The 19,221-nt window shown below is 42.4% G+C and overlaps 1 protein-coding gene across 5 annotated transcripts in view; it reads right to left on the bottom strand.

The window, feature by feature from the left end:
* The window catches only part of DPF3 (double PHD fingers 3), a 240,681-nt gene that overhangs the window by 62,292 nt on the left and 159,168 nt on the right, over window positions 1–19,221 (bottom strand). For all 5 annotated transcript variants that reach the window (XM_066608371.1, XM_066608373.1, XM_066608376.1 and 2 more), the window contains exon 4: window positions 384–508. In XM_066608371.1, coding sequence (XP_066464468.1) covers window positions 384–508 — 125 coding nt within the window. The remainder of the gene's footprint in view (window positions 1–383; window positions 509–19,221) is intronic.

Genomic DNA, 19,221 nt, shown 5'->3' with positions numbered 1-19,221 from the left:
AAGGGAGACCCTTAGGGCTGGCTCACAGTTTTTTTTAATTGCGTATAATACGTGGGTAAAAAAGATTTTACAGCGTATTACACACTATAGAGCCCTATTGTTCTCTATGGGCGTGTAATAAACGCTGTACCTGCACATTGCATATGTGCAGCGTTTATAAGCAGAGTCGCTAAGCGGCAGAGCAGAAAATTAAAAAATAACATAAGTCTTCACTTGAGATATCCTTTCCAGACTAGAGAACCACTCTGGAAAACTTGGTAGGACCACCAATCGCATGGTCGTTAGAAGGGGGAATTGACTGTCCATGTGGGGGAACTCCTTTTAAAAGTGATATGAAACAATGTAGTGCATTTTTAGTCTTCATTTAGATTGTAATAATTTACCTGAATTTCTTGTAGACTTTCTTCATCTCTGACATCTTTCTTCTCTAATACTTCACCCCGTAGAAGGGCCTCTAGTGTTGTACCCTCTGATATAACATTGTCTTTTCGTAAAGGGAAGTCTACATCTACAACAAAGGAAAATATAATAATCTTTATATAGCGCCAACATATCATGTAGCAAGTTAGAGAAAATGAACAGACAAAAATAACAGGTTTCATACAGCATTAAACCAATAATCTGAATAATAGCAGTGAGGGCAAGACATTACAGTCCATGAGGAAATAGTGGGGACACAAAAAAAATTAAGATAAGTCTATCATTGGTAGTCCAAGATGGGCTAAGGGGTCATGAGACTTTTTTTTTAAGTAATAGGGATATGACAACATGTCTAAAAGTGGACGGAAAGATACAAGAAGAAAGAGATGTTAAATATTTTAGTGAGGTAACTAATGATAACCGGAAGGAGTCTGAACACTGTGTGAGGGATACTATAGCTAGAAGAGAGGGGACAACTTCTTTTGTTGTTGGGTCAAATGCTAAGAGTGAGCAAGAGGTGGTGCAGGAGGGAAGGGGATCAAAGCTATTCGGGGATTGGGAGATGATCTGCTGCTGGATGTTGTCAATTTTTTCTTTGAAGTAAATGGCTACAGAGATGTGTCAAAGGTGGCTGCACTTTAGCGCTAAGGAGGGAGTGAAAAGTATCAGTTATTGGATAGGGAGGAGAATGGTACGAGTTGTTTGGAATGGTACAGGGCAAAGTTGTAAGTTCTGAACATGTATTCATAAATGGAGGAAATCCCTACAGCCATTCCATGCACCTTGCCTTTAGCTCTGGTCTGGTGACAGCAGCTCCTGCTGAATCTGTGACTGCTGACCACCTACCTCTGCAGAGATGTCAGCTTTCACAGGCTCTACACTGTGCTGACGGACTGGAGCTGCAGGTGGGATGAGTAAAATTCTTTTAAAGGGGTTATCAAGGCAGCGCTTAGACCCCTGTTTAGTGGCCATCGCTCGTAAATGCAGCCACAGCTCTCATTGAAATCAATGGGAGCTGTGTTTGTAATTGCAGGCTGGGATCCCATTGATTTCAATCAGAGCTGCGCCTACAATTACGAGCGCCAGCCACTACACAGGGCTCGGAGCAGTGCTTCCGCTCCGACCTCATTGTGTCCCAGCAGGCACAGCCTGGATAACCCCTGGTTAAAGTTTAATGCACAGCCAGTGGGCCACATAAAATAAGGTGGTGGGCCGCATTCGGCCTGCGGGCTTTGTGTTTGACATTTGTGGTCTAGACCAGTGTTTCCCACTCCAGTCCTCACGGACCCCCAACAGTTCATGTTTACAGGATCCCCTAGAGCAGACCTGGGCAAAGCACGGCCCGCGGGCCACATCCGGCCCGCTGAATAGCTCGGACCGGCCCGCAAAGAGTGTCCTGGTGACTCACCAATGAGTCCGGTGCTCATGTCCACGGGGAAAATCGGGCCCGCTACGGATTCTACATGTAGAATCTGCAGCGGGTCCCTCCTGCCCCGCGGACATGAGCGCTGAAAATACAAATAAATGACAATAAACTCACCTCCCATCCGCTCCGTTTCTTCTCTTCGCGGCGGCGGCATCTTCTCTCGTCGCGGACGGATCTTCATTCTTCGGCTCAGCGGATGTGCACGATGACGTCGGTGACGTGCCCCGCGCATGCGCCGGGCCGAAGCAAAATGATCCGGCCGCGGCTGAGAGAGGATGGCGCGGCGCCGAAGAGAAGAACCGGAGCGGGTAAGTAAAATGTGATTTTTGTGTCCCGCGGATCCGGACGGCTTCCATAGGCTTCAATAGAAGCCCGCGGGAGCCGTCCCCGCGGGAGACCCGCATGAAAATGGAGCATGGTCCAGATTTTTTCATGCTCCATTTTTTTTAAAATCACTTTTATTGACGATCCGCGGGTATTTATCTACCCGTGGGTGGTCAATGCATCCCTATGGGGTGCGGATCCGCGCGCGGGAGAAGAGTTAAAATCCGCTGCGGATTTTAATTCTTCTTTTCCCCGTGGACATGAGCCCTAAGTGATGCCACTGTAACTTCTGAGTGGAGATGGGAGTGCTCCTTACCGCTCCCCTCTCCATTGGCAGACACGGGGGCCGCGCCGTAAAACGGGGTGAAACACCGGGTGTTCACCGCGCCGTATTACAGCGCCATTCATTTTCAATGGCGGCCGTATTCTGGCCGCAAATCGGGCGGCTGGAATACGGCCCCATTAAGGCAATGTGCATGGAGCCTTCGTATGTTGGTCTGGCCCTCTAAAACCATTCCAATTTCTCATGTGGCCCCATGGGAAAATTAATTGCCCACCCCTGCCCTAGAGTAAGAACACCTGTGGCAATGTCTGAGGCACCGATGATAATTACACCACCTGTGTAACACTGAGGAAATCCTGAAAACATGATCTGTTGGGGTCCCTCATGACTGGAGTAGGGGAACACTGATCTAGAGTATTGAAGTCAGCCCTAGATTCTCACAGAAACTGGTTTTTACACTTAGCATATGCATCATACATTGTAAAATGGATAATGGGCATTTATCTTGATGTTGTTAACAAGTATGTTACAACATGCAACTGTGCTAGAAATTCTATGAAAAAAGGCTCCCCTGTAAAATACTTCTGTTAATGCGCACTTCCACTGATATTTCCTTGCCTTTGACACTGCCGTCCCTTTCCTCTTGCTCCATCATAATTCCACCTGGTGACACTCGCATTGATAAAACACAAACTGCCTGAAGGAATGTGAGCTTATAATGCTGCATTCTTCCAGCAGCGGATGGAGAGATAGCGGCTGGTAACAATCAGCCCACATTGATGACTTGTCACAAGCGATTTTTGTAAGATTGCTTATTCTGACTACCCAAACCAATTGTTCAGGTCAGTTTTGTTCAGCGACCTGGAAATGTTATATACAGTGTATGTGATCGGCAGCATTATGTAATGAAATTAGAAGGACTGCCATGGAAACAAGCAGTGTACAGTATATTGTAACTCAAAATGTGTCAGCTCTAATGCAGAGTTTGGAAAAGCAGTGTCCTAAGGATCCTAAGCAGCGACTGACCCTACAGATGAAGATCAATCCCAACGCATTCAGTAAACATCATCATACATATGCAGACAAACCAATATAGTCACGCCACATGACCAAACCTGGAATGTACTTTACAAAGCACATGGGAAGATTAATTCACATTGACATTTCATATATCAGTCTAAATCCAAAATAAGTTGACGTTATGGCAAATTTAGTAAGAGGCAAGAACCTTATCATAAACTTGGTGCATCTAGGGCTGCGCCATGTCGTTTTGTGCCATTCTCTGGTATATAAAAGTTAATCCACCAGTCTAAATGGTAGAGAAAAGCCAATAAAACTGCGGTTTGTAAAAAAAAATTTTCACACCAGAAAGCTGGTGCAAAGTCATTATAAATTCCCTTAAAGGATCATCCAAAATTAGTTTGCAAGGAAATGTGCTGTCTATAAGTGACTGATCAGCGGTTTTGAAGATCTGTATTTGCTTCATGATTATTTGCATATAGAAATACATATCACTTCCCATTCAGCCTCTATTTTATAGCAGTGGTCTGTTAAGGCGGGTTTCTGATTAAAATAAACATTGTTAACAACAGGAAGAAATACTGCATATCAAAAAACCCCACAATACCTCCTAATAACCTCCGTCACGCATTTACATTAATGCAGCGGTGACAGGGTTATGTGAGTATACAATGTCCTGCTTGCTGCCCTCCCCAAAGGAATGTCATCAGTGATGTCTTATATAGAGAGCTAGGAGTATCCGCTTTTAGCCCATGCTACTGTATACAGGACATCAGTGGACCAGTAGCCAGCGGTCATGTCACAGGTCAGATAATACACCAGCATTGTCGGATGGGTACATCTATGCCAAACAGACAGTGGGCAGCATAGGGGGCAGATTGATACTTAAAGGGCTTGTCTGAGTAAGTATACACTTTCAATAGACTTGTTGACCTTTTAGAGTCCTTCCAATAATATAGCATTGTATCTGTAGGATCAGTACACTGGTGCCACTTTACTATACTTTTCAGCACCAGTTCTCAGTCTAACACTATTAATAATGATTTTTAAAAATTCCTTCCAAATAATGCCACGTTTTCTTGTCCTAAAAAAAAAAAAACTCTAGAAAATATTTTATAGGAAAACTACATCAACCAGCAGTGGAGGTGACAAAGGAAGGCAAAGACCTAGGGTGCAAGTGCCTCCACTAGATTAGGAACTCCCTTTTTACGGTACGTCTTGCCAGATATGCAAATAATTTGGGAGAAATGTTTCACTGTGATCCTCTCTTTTGGGTTCAGTGTGGCTGGTATGCCCCCCCCCCCCCCCCCCCTCCACCCTCCACCTTTATTTGTAGCTATCTTATCACGAAGCAAGAGTGCTTTAACTATAAGTTATAATATAAATGGGCCAGGAAATGTAGATCCATGCAAGCAAGGAGCCTATTCATTTACATCCAGGAAGACAGAAGCAGCTACTGTCTGTTTCTATTCTTTATAATTACTTTTTTCTATTGTCATACTGTACTCAAGATTAAAGGAGGAGAGAATGTCATCTGTTTTGCCATCAGCAGTAAAGTTAATATCCTTATGTACAGATAATGAATACTAAGTATCACCCTGAGAAGTCTTATTAAGACTAAGTAACAAAATGGTGATAGACAAAAATGCAATTGGATGAGCAGAGTCCGCAGGCTCAGCATGTGAAAGTTAAACGTTACAATGCAAACAAGGTCATCTACGAATTTGGCATGATACCCTCCAGAGGAGGTCCACGTGGCACGCCCTACCAGTGTCTGCCATCTGGGTAAAGTGCAGCGAGGTGTGACCTGCGAGTCAAGCCCTCTTTACTAGAGATGCTGCAGCAGATTCTTCTTGCATGTCATATAAAGGTACTATTTTTATTTCTGTTCATTTAATATATAAAATTTAGCAATTTTTGCTGCATTTTTTTCTGCGCCATGTCGATAAGGCTGTGGATTTTCCACAGAGAAGAATCCACAGCATTTAAGCAATGCATTAACATAGCTTTATGGCTCATGCGCAATTTGGAGTCTCTACAGCAACCCAATGCATATATTTTATTCCCTAGAAGTAAAGCACCTGATGCAGCATGTATGATTTTTCTGTTGGACTCTGTAGGCCTTTCTTTAGGTACAGTACAGTGTGGCTTCATAGTTCTCTATACAGCTTTTTGTTTATAGCCAAATGGATTACTACCAGCTTCACAAAAAGTCCGTTCAGCCTATTCCGCACTGTCTCCGATTTTGTGAAAGGATGCATTTTAACCAATATGCCCACTGCTATAGACCCAGCAAACTACCATTCTTGGATTCCAACACGATAGAGGGTAGAGTTGGAAGGGACCTCCAGGGTCATTGGGCCTACTCCCCTTGCTCAGTGCAGGATAACTAAATCATCCCAGACAGATGTCTGTCCAGCCTCTGTTTGAACACTTCCATTGAAGAACTCACTACCTCTCGTGGCAACCTGTTACACTCATTCATCACTCTCACTGGTCAGAAAGTTTTTTCTAATATCTAATCTGTGTCTCCTCCCTTTCAGTTTCATCCCATTGCTTCTAGTCTTTCCTTGTGCAAATGAGAACAGGGCCGATGCCTCTGCACTGTGACAGCCCTTCAGATATTTGTAGACAGCTATTAAGTCTCCTCTCAGACTTTTTTTTTTGCAAGCTAAACATTCTCAGATCCTTTAACTGTTCCTCATAGGGCATAATTTGCAGACCGCTCACCATCTTGGTAACTCTTCTCTGAATTTGTTCCAGTTTGTCTATGTCTTTTTAAAATTGGGGTGCCCAAAACTGGACACAGTATTCCAGATGAGGTCTGACTAAGGAAGAGTAGAGGGGGAGAATTACCTCACGTGATCTAGACTCTTAATATATCTGAGAATTGTGTTTGCCTTTTTGGCTGCTGCATCACATTGTTGACTCATGTTCAGTCTATGATACATTAGTATATTCAAGTCTTTTTCACATGTGCTGCTGCTTAGGCCAATTCCTCCCATTCTATATGTGCAATTTCATTTTTTTTGCCTAGATGTAGGCCTTTGCATTTCTCCTTGTTAAATACCATTCTGTTAGTCGCCTCCCATTGTTCAAGCTTTTCTAGATCTTTTTGAAATCCCTCTCTCTCTTCCCTAGTGTTAGCTATCCCTTCCAGCTTTGTGTCGTCTGCAAATTTGATCAGTTTCCCCTTAATTCGCTCCTCCAGATCATTTATAAAAATGTTGAACACCACTGGGCCTAGCACAGAGCCTTGTGGTAACCCATTTGACACATTGTTCCAAATCAGATGTGCAGCCATTTATGACCACTCTTTGAGTATGATCACTCAGCCAGTTGTGAATCCACCTAACAGTTGCCTTGTCAATCCCATATTCGGTCACTTTTTCAAAAAGTATAGTATGAGATACTTTGTCAAATGCTTTATTAAAGTCAAGATATACTATATCCACCGCATTTTTAAGTCCAATTTTATGTTCTCTTGGGAGAAAAGACACTGCCAGAATTGTGTGGCAGCAGAGCTTCTTTCCCCCTTCCCTTTGAAATAAACAAGCATATTTGGCTAGTGTAAACATATGGGGGAGATGATTGGCAGGCAACACATGTTTAGACTCCTATACCTAGCTGCATGTCTTGCTATATCTCAAACCGGTTTGCTTTTAGCCTATCCTCAATCCTTTATACATAAGCAATATTGCATGATAATGTGAATATTTTTGAGCCTACACAATGCAGATAATTGGTTTGGAGCACTTATATTTTAGTAAGCTTAGCCCCTCTGAGAATTTGGCGTGTTTTTGGGAACAAAGCTTTTAAATTGAAAAACAAGGATGCATGAGGCCAAACCACTGAAGAATAAATTAGGAACTAGGTTTGACTCCTTTTGTTCTATCAATAACATGGACGAGGGAGGGAAGCGGCTGCGAAGACTGGAAGATTGATCACTACTGATGCACACTGAGCACTGTGATCAATAGTGGCTCTCTCTCCTCATCTGCCCTGGGAAGCGTCCAATCTCCAGGCTGTGCCGGCTGACATGCCATTTATAAAAAGCAGCAGCTGCAAGAGCACGGCTCCAGCACAGCTTCTAGAAGAGCACGTTTTATTTTGTGCGCACCTGGCAGCTGAAATTTTGCTGTACAAATTGAATATGAAGCAATGAATGGTTACATATATTGCAAAGATGCATAAACACCGTGTCAAGAAAAGAAGAGGTTTACATAAATCATGTAAAAAGTTTCCTGTTTATCAAATCTGCATCTATGCTACCCCATAGATGAAAGCAAAATAGTAATGCCCCCTAATATATAAACATGTGCATATAATCCAAACTATAGTCTACCACTGCACTGAGGAGAAGATGCACCAAGATCACGCAGAATTTGTCTTAATATTGGACCTGTGATGTAAAACAGCTGGCTTAAAAACATAATTACTTTGTATTTTAAAGGTTTCACTGGTTTAGCGACTATTTGTAACTGCATTCTGGGAAAATGCTGTGTTGTCAAGGTCACAATGGCTGTATGCCACCTTCAGTGTAAGGCAGGATTAGGCAGGCCATGGCTGGCTGTTTAGCACGTAGCTCTTTGGAATAGGATCGGACACATAAATCCTACAGTACGGAAGCTGCTGCAGCATTTTGATCGCCGTCCAGAAGGAGGAACCTTATTAATTGGGACATGGATCAAAGAGGATGAGATACAGAAGTATTGCAATGTGTTGTTTAAGTTCTTAAAGTACTGTATGGTCAAGTACCACAGGGGTACCTCCCTCTAAAGTCAGCTTCTAAAATAATAACTTCCTAAGATAATAAAAAATTCCCTTACACAATGTCCTTTTTTGTCTTGCCATCATTGTGTATTTTAACTGACTGGTACTTAGCAATTACTTTTTAATTCATCAATAAATGGTACGTTTTAGGTGAATGGAGCTCTGGAGAGTTCAACAGTGCTTTTGGCACACTTTTCTACCTTAAAGGGGCTTTCCAGGCAGAGCCCACGTGTCACAGCCGGGATACACCAGGGTCTGAGCAGAATCAGTTGCTTTGACCCCTGTATAGTGGCTGGCGCTTGTAATTGCAGGTGCAGCTCTCACTGATTTCAATAGGAGCTGCACCTGCAATTACAAGTGCCGGCCACTACACAGGGGTTAGAGCAGTTGCTTTTGCTCTGAATCTGATGCATTCCGGCTGCGACAGTGGGCACTGCCTGGAAAACCCATTTAACTCATAGAAGGCTCTTCCCTTGCCCTGGTTTAGCAGGACGAATACTCTTAAAAGCAACCCTCTGGGCCTGGAGAAGCTGAGATATGCATCATTAGTCCAAGACACTACATGCTGATTTGACTGGTCAGCACAGCACACCACACTGGTAAAACAAATAAAGTGTATTGTCTTAGACTAATGATGCACACTGTACTTTAGTATGTATCAGGCAGTCAGGGAAGCTGGTATGGCCATCTTTGTTTCTCCAGGTCCAGAGGGTCGCTTTAAGATGGACATACTACCACATCTATTATATTTCTTTCAAGCATTGCCAACTAGCATTACTCAAAAAACTTTTCAGGATATCGTTTTTTCTTCAGGAGAGCACCTAGAATGTGTGTGAGGAGACTTATAGGGTCATCCTTTCCCTCTGGGAAATATGCAAATAGAAAAAATGGAATACCACCTCTGCAGCGCAGAATTCCTGCAAGCCAATGTTAAACTTTTTAACAATTGATTTGCAAAAATGCTGCCTTCCAGTAGGTGGTGCTGCAGAGGTATTGTTCCATTTTCACCATTTGCATAATCCCCAGACGAGCATGGATGACCTTATAAGTCTCCTCACACACCCTCTAGGTGCTCTCCTTCAGGAGAAACAATATCCTTCCTGACCTATGTCTATAGGCCTCTCCAGCCAGAAACCTACTGCACACTGATGAGGGGCAATCACCCACTAACAGTTGTCTTTGTAGATTTTCTGGATTTGGTTTACAACTCCCACTCATTGTTATGAGGTTTGTTAAAAAGTCTAACATTCATTTTCAAGAATGCTGTGGTCCAATAGGTGGTGCTGCAGAGGTATTGTTCCATCTTCACATTCAAAACTTTTTAGCTTACCTTAAAACTCCTTCAGACTGAGACGCAGTAATGTGACTAGATATCATGTCCATGATGTCAGATTCCTGGGCATACACAGTGCATACTGAACCCATACGTGGTCTCTGCTAGCAGAGTGAAAGGGTTGTATATGTGTAAACCGCCATGGGAGACCTACGGTGTTTTACGCATACACCCATGGAAATAAACCCTTACGTGTTTTAGATAGTTTTGCGGTGTTTAAAACGGAGTGTGGTTTCACCGAGAGGGGCCTGATGTAATGGAAAGTGAGCATGACTTCAATGTGCCACGGTGTGCCAAAAATTGCACAAAATCTGCATAAACTAAGCTGACTAATAGATGGTACATCAGACTAGACACGTTGTGTCCAGCTTGTGTCTCTGTGAAAAAACAGCTCTATTTATTATAGTTTTTCGTTATTTTAGAAACACCCTATGTGTGGCTTTGATTGTTTGCTTAGACCTACAACAGTGCTTAAATTAAAAGAGTACAAGCATATCTGAGACACAAGATGGTGATTACACAGCATAGTCCTACAAAGGCTTTGGTCTGAAATATTAAAGGGGTTGTCCCGCGATGACAAGTTAAGTTAAACACTTCTGTATGGCCATATACATGCACTTTGTAATATACATCGTGCATGAAATATGTGCCATACAGAAGTTATATACTCACCTTCCCTGCGCAGGCGTCCCCGTCTCCATGGTGCCGTCTAATTTCAGCGTCTAATCGCCCGATTAGACGCACTTGCGCAGAAGGGTCTTCTCCCTTCTGGTCGGTCCGGCACGAGCGGCATCCTGGCTCCGCCCCCTTCTATGCGTCATCGCGTAGCTCTGCCCCATCACGTGTGCCGATTCCAGCCAATCAGGAGGCTGGAATCGGCAATGGACCGCACAGAGCCCACGGTGCACCATGGGAGAAGACCCGCGGTGCATCGTGGGTGAAGACCCCGGCGGCCATCTTGGAGGGAAAGAAGGAAGAAGTTGCAGAGAGGGGATTCGGGTAAGTAAAAATTTTTTTTAAATTTCAACACATCCCTTGGGTTTGTCCTGCGCTGAACAGGGGGGCCTATGCAAAAAAAAAAAACGTTTCGGCGCGGGACAACCCCTTTAAGGGTGACCCCATTTTTTAAGATTGACTGCTCAATACACTTATTTAGGGGTGTAGGCAGAATTTTGAGCTCATCAGTATTGTCCAATAATGCCCAGTGGACTGCGCAGCGCAAGAACACCTTTATATGTGCTCAAAGGCATACAGACTGACCAGTTGCAGTGTTCGCCGAATTTGGCCTGCTTTCATTGGTCCCCTTGGCAATGGGGATCACCACTCTGTTACCATGTCCAAAAACATAATGATAGACGTTAGCAGATACTAGTTCACAGTGGGGAGTCCAAATTCTCTAAGTCCCAATGTCCACGGGCGGATCGGATGTTTTTTTCCGCACGCATGCACTGTGGATCATCTGCACGGAAAAAAATCCACAACCCCACCTCCCAGCCTTTTCCCCACCTCCCTAATTGATGTTAACCATCAAATTCGCAGTGCATCCGCAATAGTATTTAAAGTGCATGCCATCGGGATAACACGGTAATTTTATGGTGCAGGTTGGAACAGATGGGGTGATACCAATTATGTAGGATTCTTTCTTTGTCCTCGTAATAAAGCATATTCTCCCAGTTTTGGCCATTAAACCAGGCGCGTTGCTGTCAGTCAGGCTCCTGTGGAGATCGTGCAGTCTTCTAGGTCCACACAATCACCATAATGTACTTTTTTCTTTAACTTTGCCTTGTATTATTCTGTTATTCTACCTGAATATTTATGAATGCATACATTGACAACTGGGTGCTACCAATGCACTTGTCAAAGGGGTCTTGTCTCTATTGTCCGTTACTGATTGGACAATGTGTAGGAACTTCCCAACAACCCCAACTGGTAACAACCAGAATAATTCATAAGGTATAACAGAGGAACGGCACAGTGTAGAGATCTAAGAAAAATATGCTGCAGTATTATTTACTGAAGAATACAAGTACCTAAATAGACGCATCAGGACAGCTGACAAATCCTGCAAAAGGAGATAAGTATAACCAAACGTTGTGCGGCAATGTGAGCTTATTGTGCATATTAATAGGATTGTCTTCATGGCCACTACAGAAGAAAAGAACCCCAAGTGGTTATTGTAGGAGAGGAACAGACTTGCTGACTATCCTAAATGCCGTTAATAGGAGTGGAAACAGAAAATAAAATTGGTGTGATTTTAAGTGGAATTTACAGTGCATGAAAGGGAAAGGATGAAAGGAAGCCGAAGAACTAAAAAAGATTCTAGAAGAGGTCATTTCAGAAAAAAGGTGACTGTCATATCTTCCTGTCCTCTCCATCCTCCTGGATCAGATAAAGATGAAACACAAGACAATACAAGTAGACACCCAGCTGAGCAGCAGTGACATCTAAAGCTGTGTTCAAAGTCAAAAGGTTCAATTTTCCCCCAGCTAACCCATTTTCCGTGAGTTACCTTAAGGAACACATCATCTTCTGAATGGTAAAGCTTTTCATCCTGCAGGTTTGATCAGTTTCTGAAGGGTTTCCGTTTTGATTGAACGCCTTTCCCTCAGTGTTTGATCGTTACAAATCTTAATTTTCTAACTTCACTTTTGTGAAGAAAGTAGTTCTTCTACAATTCTATTTGAAAACTGTTACTTTAAACGTTTGTCACTAACAGACCGGGATGTTTATTTTACAAATATATTATATATTTATAATAACCACGATTTGAACATCGGCTTTTAGAATAAAGGCTCAAGCAGAAGAGCAGTGGCATGAAGATTACATAGGTGCTCACAGCGGCATTCTGGGGTAAAATACTGTCGCCTTGTCCGATATTTAACATGCTATTTAAAAGAATAAGAAGATGTTATTGTTAGGTTTGAGCTGAAGCAAGAATTGTCCAAAAAGATGGACATACAGGGTTGAAAACAGATTGAAAGCTTGGAGAACAAAAATATTAATATAATTAAAAATAGGGAAAAGGAAATCTCATTGTCCTATTAATAAGGGAAAAGCCTGCCCGAAAGAGAAGCAATTGCCCTGATGAGGGCAGCCCAGTGTTTGTAACCTGGGGGCTACCTAGATTGTCCCTAGATAGTCAAAGGGGATGACAATGAAAAGATGTAAATAGTCACTACAGCATCAGGAAGTAAATGGAAAATATCAATTAATCAATAAAATAATAAGCATAAAAACTGGAGGACTTATCTGAAAGAGTTACACCAATAGGATGTGGGCCGGACTGAAATTCTACCATACAGAGGAATAACTGGCACCCGCTGAGAGGAGGGACCAGAATGCATACACTACAATAAAGGCAGATTTTCGAGCTGGGAGAACCACTCAAACCCCACACCAGCAGATGGTTGTTTACTCATTGGCGCCCAGTGCAAAATGACAAGGGCGCATGTCTTCAAACAGAGGCAGGGCAGACATCTATCTGGGGTGATTTAGTAATCCTGCACTGGCAGGGGGTTAGACCCGATGACCCTGGAGTTCCCTTCCAACTCTACCATTCTGTGTGTTAACACCATGGTCACATTGGCCAGACTAATGGTGTGACGTTACAAGTAGTGATGCCCAAGGTTGAATCAATGGCTTCATAAAGATAGTATTATGATGTAGTAGACTGTACATGAAAACCAACAAGGACAGAATCTCTGGAAGGTTACAGCGGGAAATCACTTCTTATAGATTAGCCTGCAATATTAACCCCACTGAACTTAGTAGCAGTCCCTTAGGCTCCTTCTAGACTAGCCGGTTCTCGTTTGCATGAGCAGGTGACATCACCACTAGCTCGTTCGTTCTCGTGCAGCCTGTTTAGACAGGCAGATTCCTTGTAAATCTGTTCAACAAGAATCGTTCAGTTCTTCACATAATGAATGTGAAAGACTTAACAGTGTTTAACTCCTTAGTGACGAAGCCTGTTGGTGCTTTGGTGACGGAGCCAAATTTTTGAAATCTAACATGTATCACTTTAACATTAAAAAAAACTCCGTAAAGGTTTTGCATATCCAAGTCATTCTGACATTGTTTTTTCACCACATATGGTACTTCATTTAGGTGATAAGAATAGACCGATAGAATGTGATTACTAAAAGGGCACGATTGGAAAAAATGTTAGTTTTTCACATTTTCAACTGTAACATCTCAAATATGTGTAAACATACTGTGCAGATTTTTGCTAAGGTATATATTTCCAGAAGCCAGGGTAGGGTCCGTAATTTCATCCTCCCTCATAGATATAATGCGTTAAGGGAGATAAAACTAAGTTTCTAAACTTTTTTTTTTACTATACATGATCACTGTTATCCATTGGATAACAGTGATCATGTGACCGGGAACTGCATATAGCAGTCCCCAGCGAAATCTCTCTGCTCCCAGCTACACATGCTAGCCGGGGGCAGAGGGATTTTTAATTTCCCAGGGTGCGAGCCCTTCTGTGCACACGATCGACGGAACTGTCAGGCGTGCATGCGCAGAAGGCGACATGATTTCCTGGAAGGACCATATTGCCGGGGAACATCGCGGAGGATGGGGGTGACTATTTTCAGTGAAACTAACTTTATTTTAGTTTTTACAAATTTTCCGTGATCACAAACTTTTCCGGCGATCACGGACCAGGGTAACCGTGACAGCAGTCCCTGGTGACAACTCCTGCTTCCCAGCTACCTCCAGTAGCCGGGAAGCAGGAGATTTCAAATGTCCTGTGCGGATCTGGTAGTCTGCGCATGCGTCGCCATTTTCACTTAGGTGTGCATGCGCAGAAGATGCTGGGGGGTCCGTTCCGGACCAGATCATTGCGGGACATCGCGGAGGATGGCTGTGAATAGTTTCAGCCCCCCTCATAGATGTGATCCGTGAGTGCATCTGAAACTAACTTTTTAAACTTTTTATTTACTTTGTGATTGGCGCTATCCATTGAATAGCACTGATCGCATTACGGAAGGGGGGGGGGGGCTTCCTGCGGTTCCCCATGACTGCTCCATGTTGTCGGCTACCTCGGCTACACTAATACCAAAGGAGTTAAAGGATTGCTGTCATTTCAAACAAATGTTAATATGATGTGATAGCTGGGAAATTGCAATTCCCTTTTTTTTTTTTAACTGAAACTGGAGCTATTTTTCAGGCAGAAACGTTTTAGCCACTAGAGGTCTCCCTTCCTTCTAATGGGCCATCCGTCCACTGCCTGTTGTCAAGTGATGCCTGTCTCTGGTAACAGACAGATTACAGGAAGTGGGGCTTGGCTAACACAAGGGAGCTCTGAGTAATACGTATAGCCTGTCCATCCTGCTTTCCTAAGATGCTACATTCCGTGTTGTGAACTAGTATAGCACCTCTCCTCTATCAGCTCCTTACAGTAAGAGGCCATCAGTCTTGTTCTACAAGCCCACAATAATGTCTGCCGGACAGATGTGTTATGCTTATGCCAGTACTGCAGTGAGGAGAGGCGGGCTCTCAAAAAAGCACTCTCAGTCAAATGCAGGACACAACTATTGGCTCTTTTCACAAGACAATTATTATTTAGATTTTCAATTTGAACAATAATCTGGTGTAAACATTGCAGCAAATGAACGAGAATTTTTCAGTTTCTGCATACAGGAAACTGAACGACGAGGCATTCCATGTAAACAGCAGTCGTTCACTTTTGAATGACTGCCTACTGTGAATAGAGGTGTGGTGGTGGAAGGTGGGGAGAGAACGCTCTGCGGCCGCTCCGCCCCCATTCTGGCAGCGCTGTGAGTGATGCTCGCTCCTGTGTAACAGCAGAAATGCGGCATCACTGGGACGAGCTTAGGGGCATCGTTTACCCGACAGCTCGTTCCGTGTAAATGGTCCATAAGCTAAAGGAAGTGGCAGCATGTGTAGTACTGGCAGAGCTCTATGCAGGTCACCGCCCACTGATAAGAGGATGGATATAACAGGGCAGCAGCTCTGGGACACTTTTCAGGAAAATAAAAAGGTATGCTCCCTAAATCACATTAAGAAACAATCTGAGGCATAAGAGCTGCAAGCGCGCGTGTATTTATTTGATGAAATGACAGCTATACTATAAAACAGAGCTGTTTGCTACAGTATTTCCTTGGTTATGCTGATCTATTGAGAATTATTTTTCTCTTTTTTTAAATTTTATTTTCCAATTCTAAATCCCTTCAAGACTAGAGGTATTTTTTTTAAGTTTTTTCCCCTTATTTCAAGAGCAATAACATTAATTTTTCCACCAACACAGCTGTATGAGGGCTTGTTTTTTATAAGAGCGATTCATATTTTAATTGCACCATTACCACTAAGGGCTTGATGCCATTAGAGTTAGATTTTCGTTACTCTGTTCCTTTTCTTGGATCAGAGAAACGGAAATAAAAAGAAACATTTCTGTTTTTAACCCCATTGATATCAATGTTTTTATAAGGAAATATGTTTGTTTCTATTCAAAAATATAATTTCAATAAAAATTATCTGATTAAAAGTAAAACAAAAATGGAAATCAAATGACAATGACACCTTAATTTCAAGACACTTACATGCATAAATATACAATGCATAGAAGATATCATTACTCCATCCAAACAATACGATCAATCATAACTATATTTAAACAAATTATAATCATCCCCATCTAAAATATATATAGGCACATACAAAAAAAAAAGCAAACCCTAACTCTTCTCTACTTTCTCACCACTCTCCCTGACTCCCTCCAATTACCATCAGCTTTCCTACAATACCTCAACCTGGAAATGTATGGTTCCTTCTGAGAGGGTATTATATAGTAAAAGCTGTCCAAAATCTGCTTAAAATTTATTCCATAGTTTTATCATTCAAATATAAAATCGCTTTTTTCCATTCTTTAAACCAATCTGCCATATAACACCACCCCATTTCTTTCTCCCCACCCTTTCAACTGTTGAAATAGAGATGCCAGAAAATATATCCAAGCATTTGAAATTGCCAATCCTCTAGACTGTTTATCCCTTTAAAGGATCTCCAACTTAATTCTAGCAAATTTCTTATTCCATAATAAACTCCTAAATATCATATGGAGTCTAAAAAAATAATGAGATTGAACCCAAACTAGAGAATTTTGAAGTATATAAAAGGAGTGGCATCAAAACCACTTTGATAAGATTTCCACTGCTAAATATCGACAATGGGAGACAATTCCAAATCTTGACCTTATTCTTAAACTTTCGAACCAATGGAAGCAGATTGGCAGAAATATAGTCTTGAGGCTTAGTATATACCATAACTCCCACATATCTGAATTTCTTCACTATTTCTTTCCAATGATTTTTATGGGTATTTTCAACATAACGTACAGATGTAATTATGGTTGTAGACATCAGTATTAATTACAAAGGATAGATTACACATTCTTGTACAGCATATGGTGCGAGTATGCAGATTTTTTACATAAATTTAACTAACCTGCAATGTTCAGATTATTTTTAGAGATGAGCGAACGTACTCGGATAAGCACTACTCGTCCGAGTAATGTGCTTTATCCGAGTACCTCCCCGCTCGTCCTGAAAGATTCGGGACGCGCTGCGGAGCGGGGAGCTGCAGGGGAGAGCGGGGAGGAACGGAGGGGAGATCTTTCTCTCCTTATCTCCCGCCCGCTCTGCCCCGCTCCCCGCTGCGACTCACCTGTCAGCAGCGGAGCGCCCCGAATCTTTCAGGATGAGCGGCGAGATACTCGGATAAAGCACATTACTCGGACGAGTAGTGCTTATCCGAGTACGTTCGCTCATCTCTAATTATTTTATTAATAACATTGTTAACATTTGAAACAAGAAATAACACTTAACCAGTGTGTACCATTTTGATAGTTTTTGAGCCTTGGGATATTGATGGATGGGGGTATAAAGGGGAGAGGTTGAGTTTTTAGACTAACAGAGGATAATGGTTAAGCCAAGTAGTCTGTGCCTGGCCCTTTTGCTGCTTGGTATTGACATCCTCCCACTGAATTTCAGAACTATCACATGCCATGTTCTTCATGCTTCCAGTCTTATGCTAGCATAAAACTGGAAAAGCAATAAAATATCTTCCATAGAAGATATCATAATGATGGTTTCAAACGACTGCTTATACGAAAAATGCTAGCAGTCCAAGGTGGGAAACTAGACGCCTTCACCGACAAACAGAACACATGGCCTAACCATTTTCCTTAACTAGTTCTAATTGTGTATGTTCCAATGAATAGTCCACCAGAAAGGGATCTAAAGGAAGAATTACTGACTTCCACCAGTTAATAGCGAGACCCGACATCTTAGCAAATAGATCAAAAATGGACACAACAGAACTCATTGATCTACTCCCATCCCCGTTCCTCAATTTCTCCATACCGCAATCAAACTGCAATCAGGCGATTGCCTTATCAAACCAGCTGAGTGCTTGATTGCCAAGGCAAAGAGATTAGGAGACAGGGGACACCCCTACCTTGTTGTCTCAACACCATGCATCCATAAATATGACCATTTAACCTCACTCTTGCCCCTGACATTGAATAGAGTAGTTTAAAGCTTGCCCCATCCTATGAAGAACAGCCCATGAATAAATCCACTCAGCACTGTCAAAAGCTTTGGCAGCGTTGAGTGAAAAAACAGCCCTGCTCCTACAAACTCGATGATCCGTCTGAAGATTCAGATATAACCTCCTTAAAAAAAATAGCAATTCATTTAAGGCATTAGGGTGGACTGATCCTCATGTATTAAATGAGTCATTAGTAAAATTAATCTATTCGCAAGTACCTTTAATGTCAGTGGTCGACCGAGATATTGGATGATAGGAGTCAGGAAGAGACCAATCGTTTTCCAGTTTAGGAATTAAAATACTCCATTGATGGTGGAAGTATACCTTTATGCAAAGATTCATTAAACACAGTCACTAAATGTGGCAGAAGCATATCTTGGTAGCGCTTAAAAAATTCATTTGGAAGACCATCCAACGCAGGTGACTTTTTATTAGGAAGTGCCGCTACTGCATCCCTTAACTCATTTGGTGTCAAAGAAGCCATTTCTATTTTTAAAACAGAGCTAAAAGCACAGACAAAAGGGAGGGCTAAGTAGGCCTCCGTGTATGGCAACCCTTGACTACGGTATGTTCTGGGCTGCCATGCTAACCCATCGGCACCACACAAATGCATCGCGGGGGCGCTTCCTCCAGCTGGCTCTATAGACACATGGTCAGTTTTAAATGCAGTATCTAAAAAGTTAACTATTGTGATCAGAACTATCTCCAATTACAGCAGTTGCAAGCAGCTGTCGAAACCAGGTATGGAGCGGATGCAGCTCTCCAGTCAATTCCATACAGTGTTTGCACTGCATGACATTATATATATATGACGCGGTCGTTAATTGTGTAAAAAGTAAGTTTTTCCACTCCGGCTGTATTTCCACAGGCAAGTATATCTGCCCAAGAAACTGACAGTTATCACGCTTGTATTCCTGTAATTGTCTGTGCACATGTAAACACAATTTTTCAGCATGTGATTTTCCCATGCCTCAAAATCACATCTACATGTGAGTGTGATGTGATTTTTATTTACTTTTTACACCCCCAAGAGAAAATAATGGGCGATACCCCCACCCCCAAAATATTAAA

This window comes from Eleutherodactylus coqui, chromosome 6, assembly GCF_035609145.1.
Source record: "Eleutherodactylus coqui strain aEleCoq1 chromosome 6, aEleCoq1.hap1, whole genome shotgun sequence".
Classification (NCBI taxonomy): Eukaryota; Metazoa; Chordata; class Amphibia; order Anura; family Eleutherodactylidae; genus Eleutherodactylus; species Eleutherodactylus coqui.
Note: the sequence above shows the minus strand (reverse complement) of the source record. Positions and strands in the feature narration are given on the sequence as shown.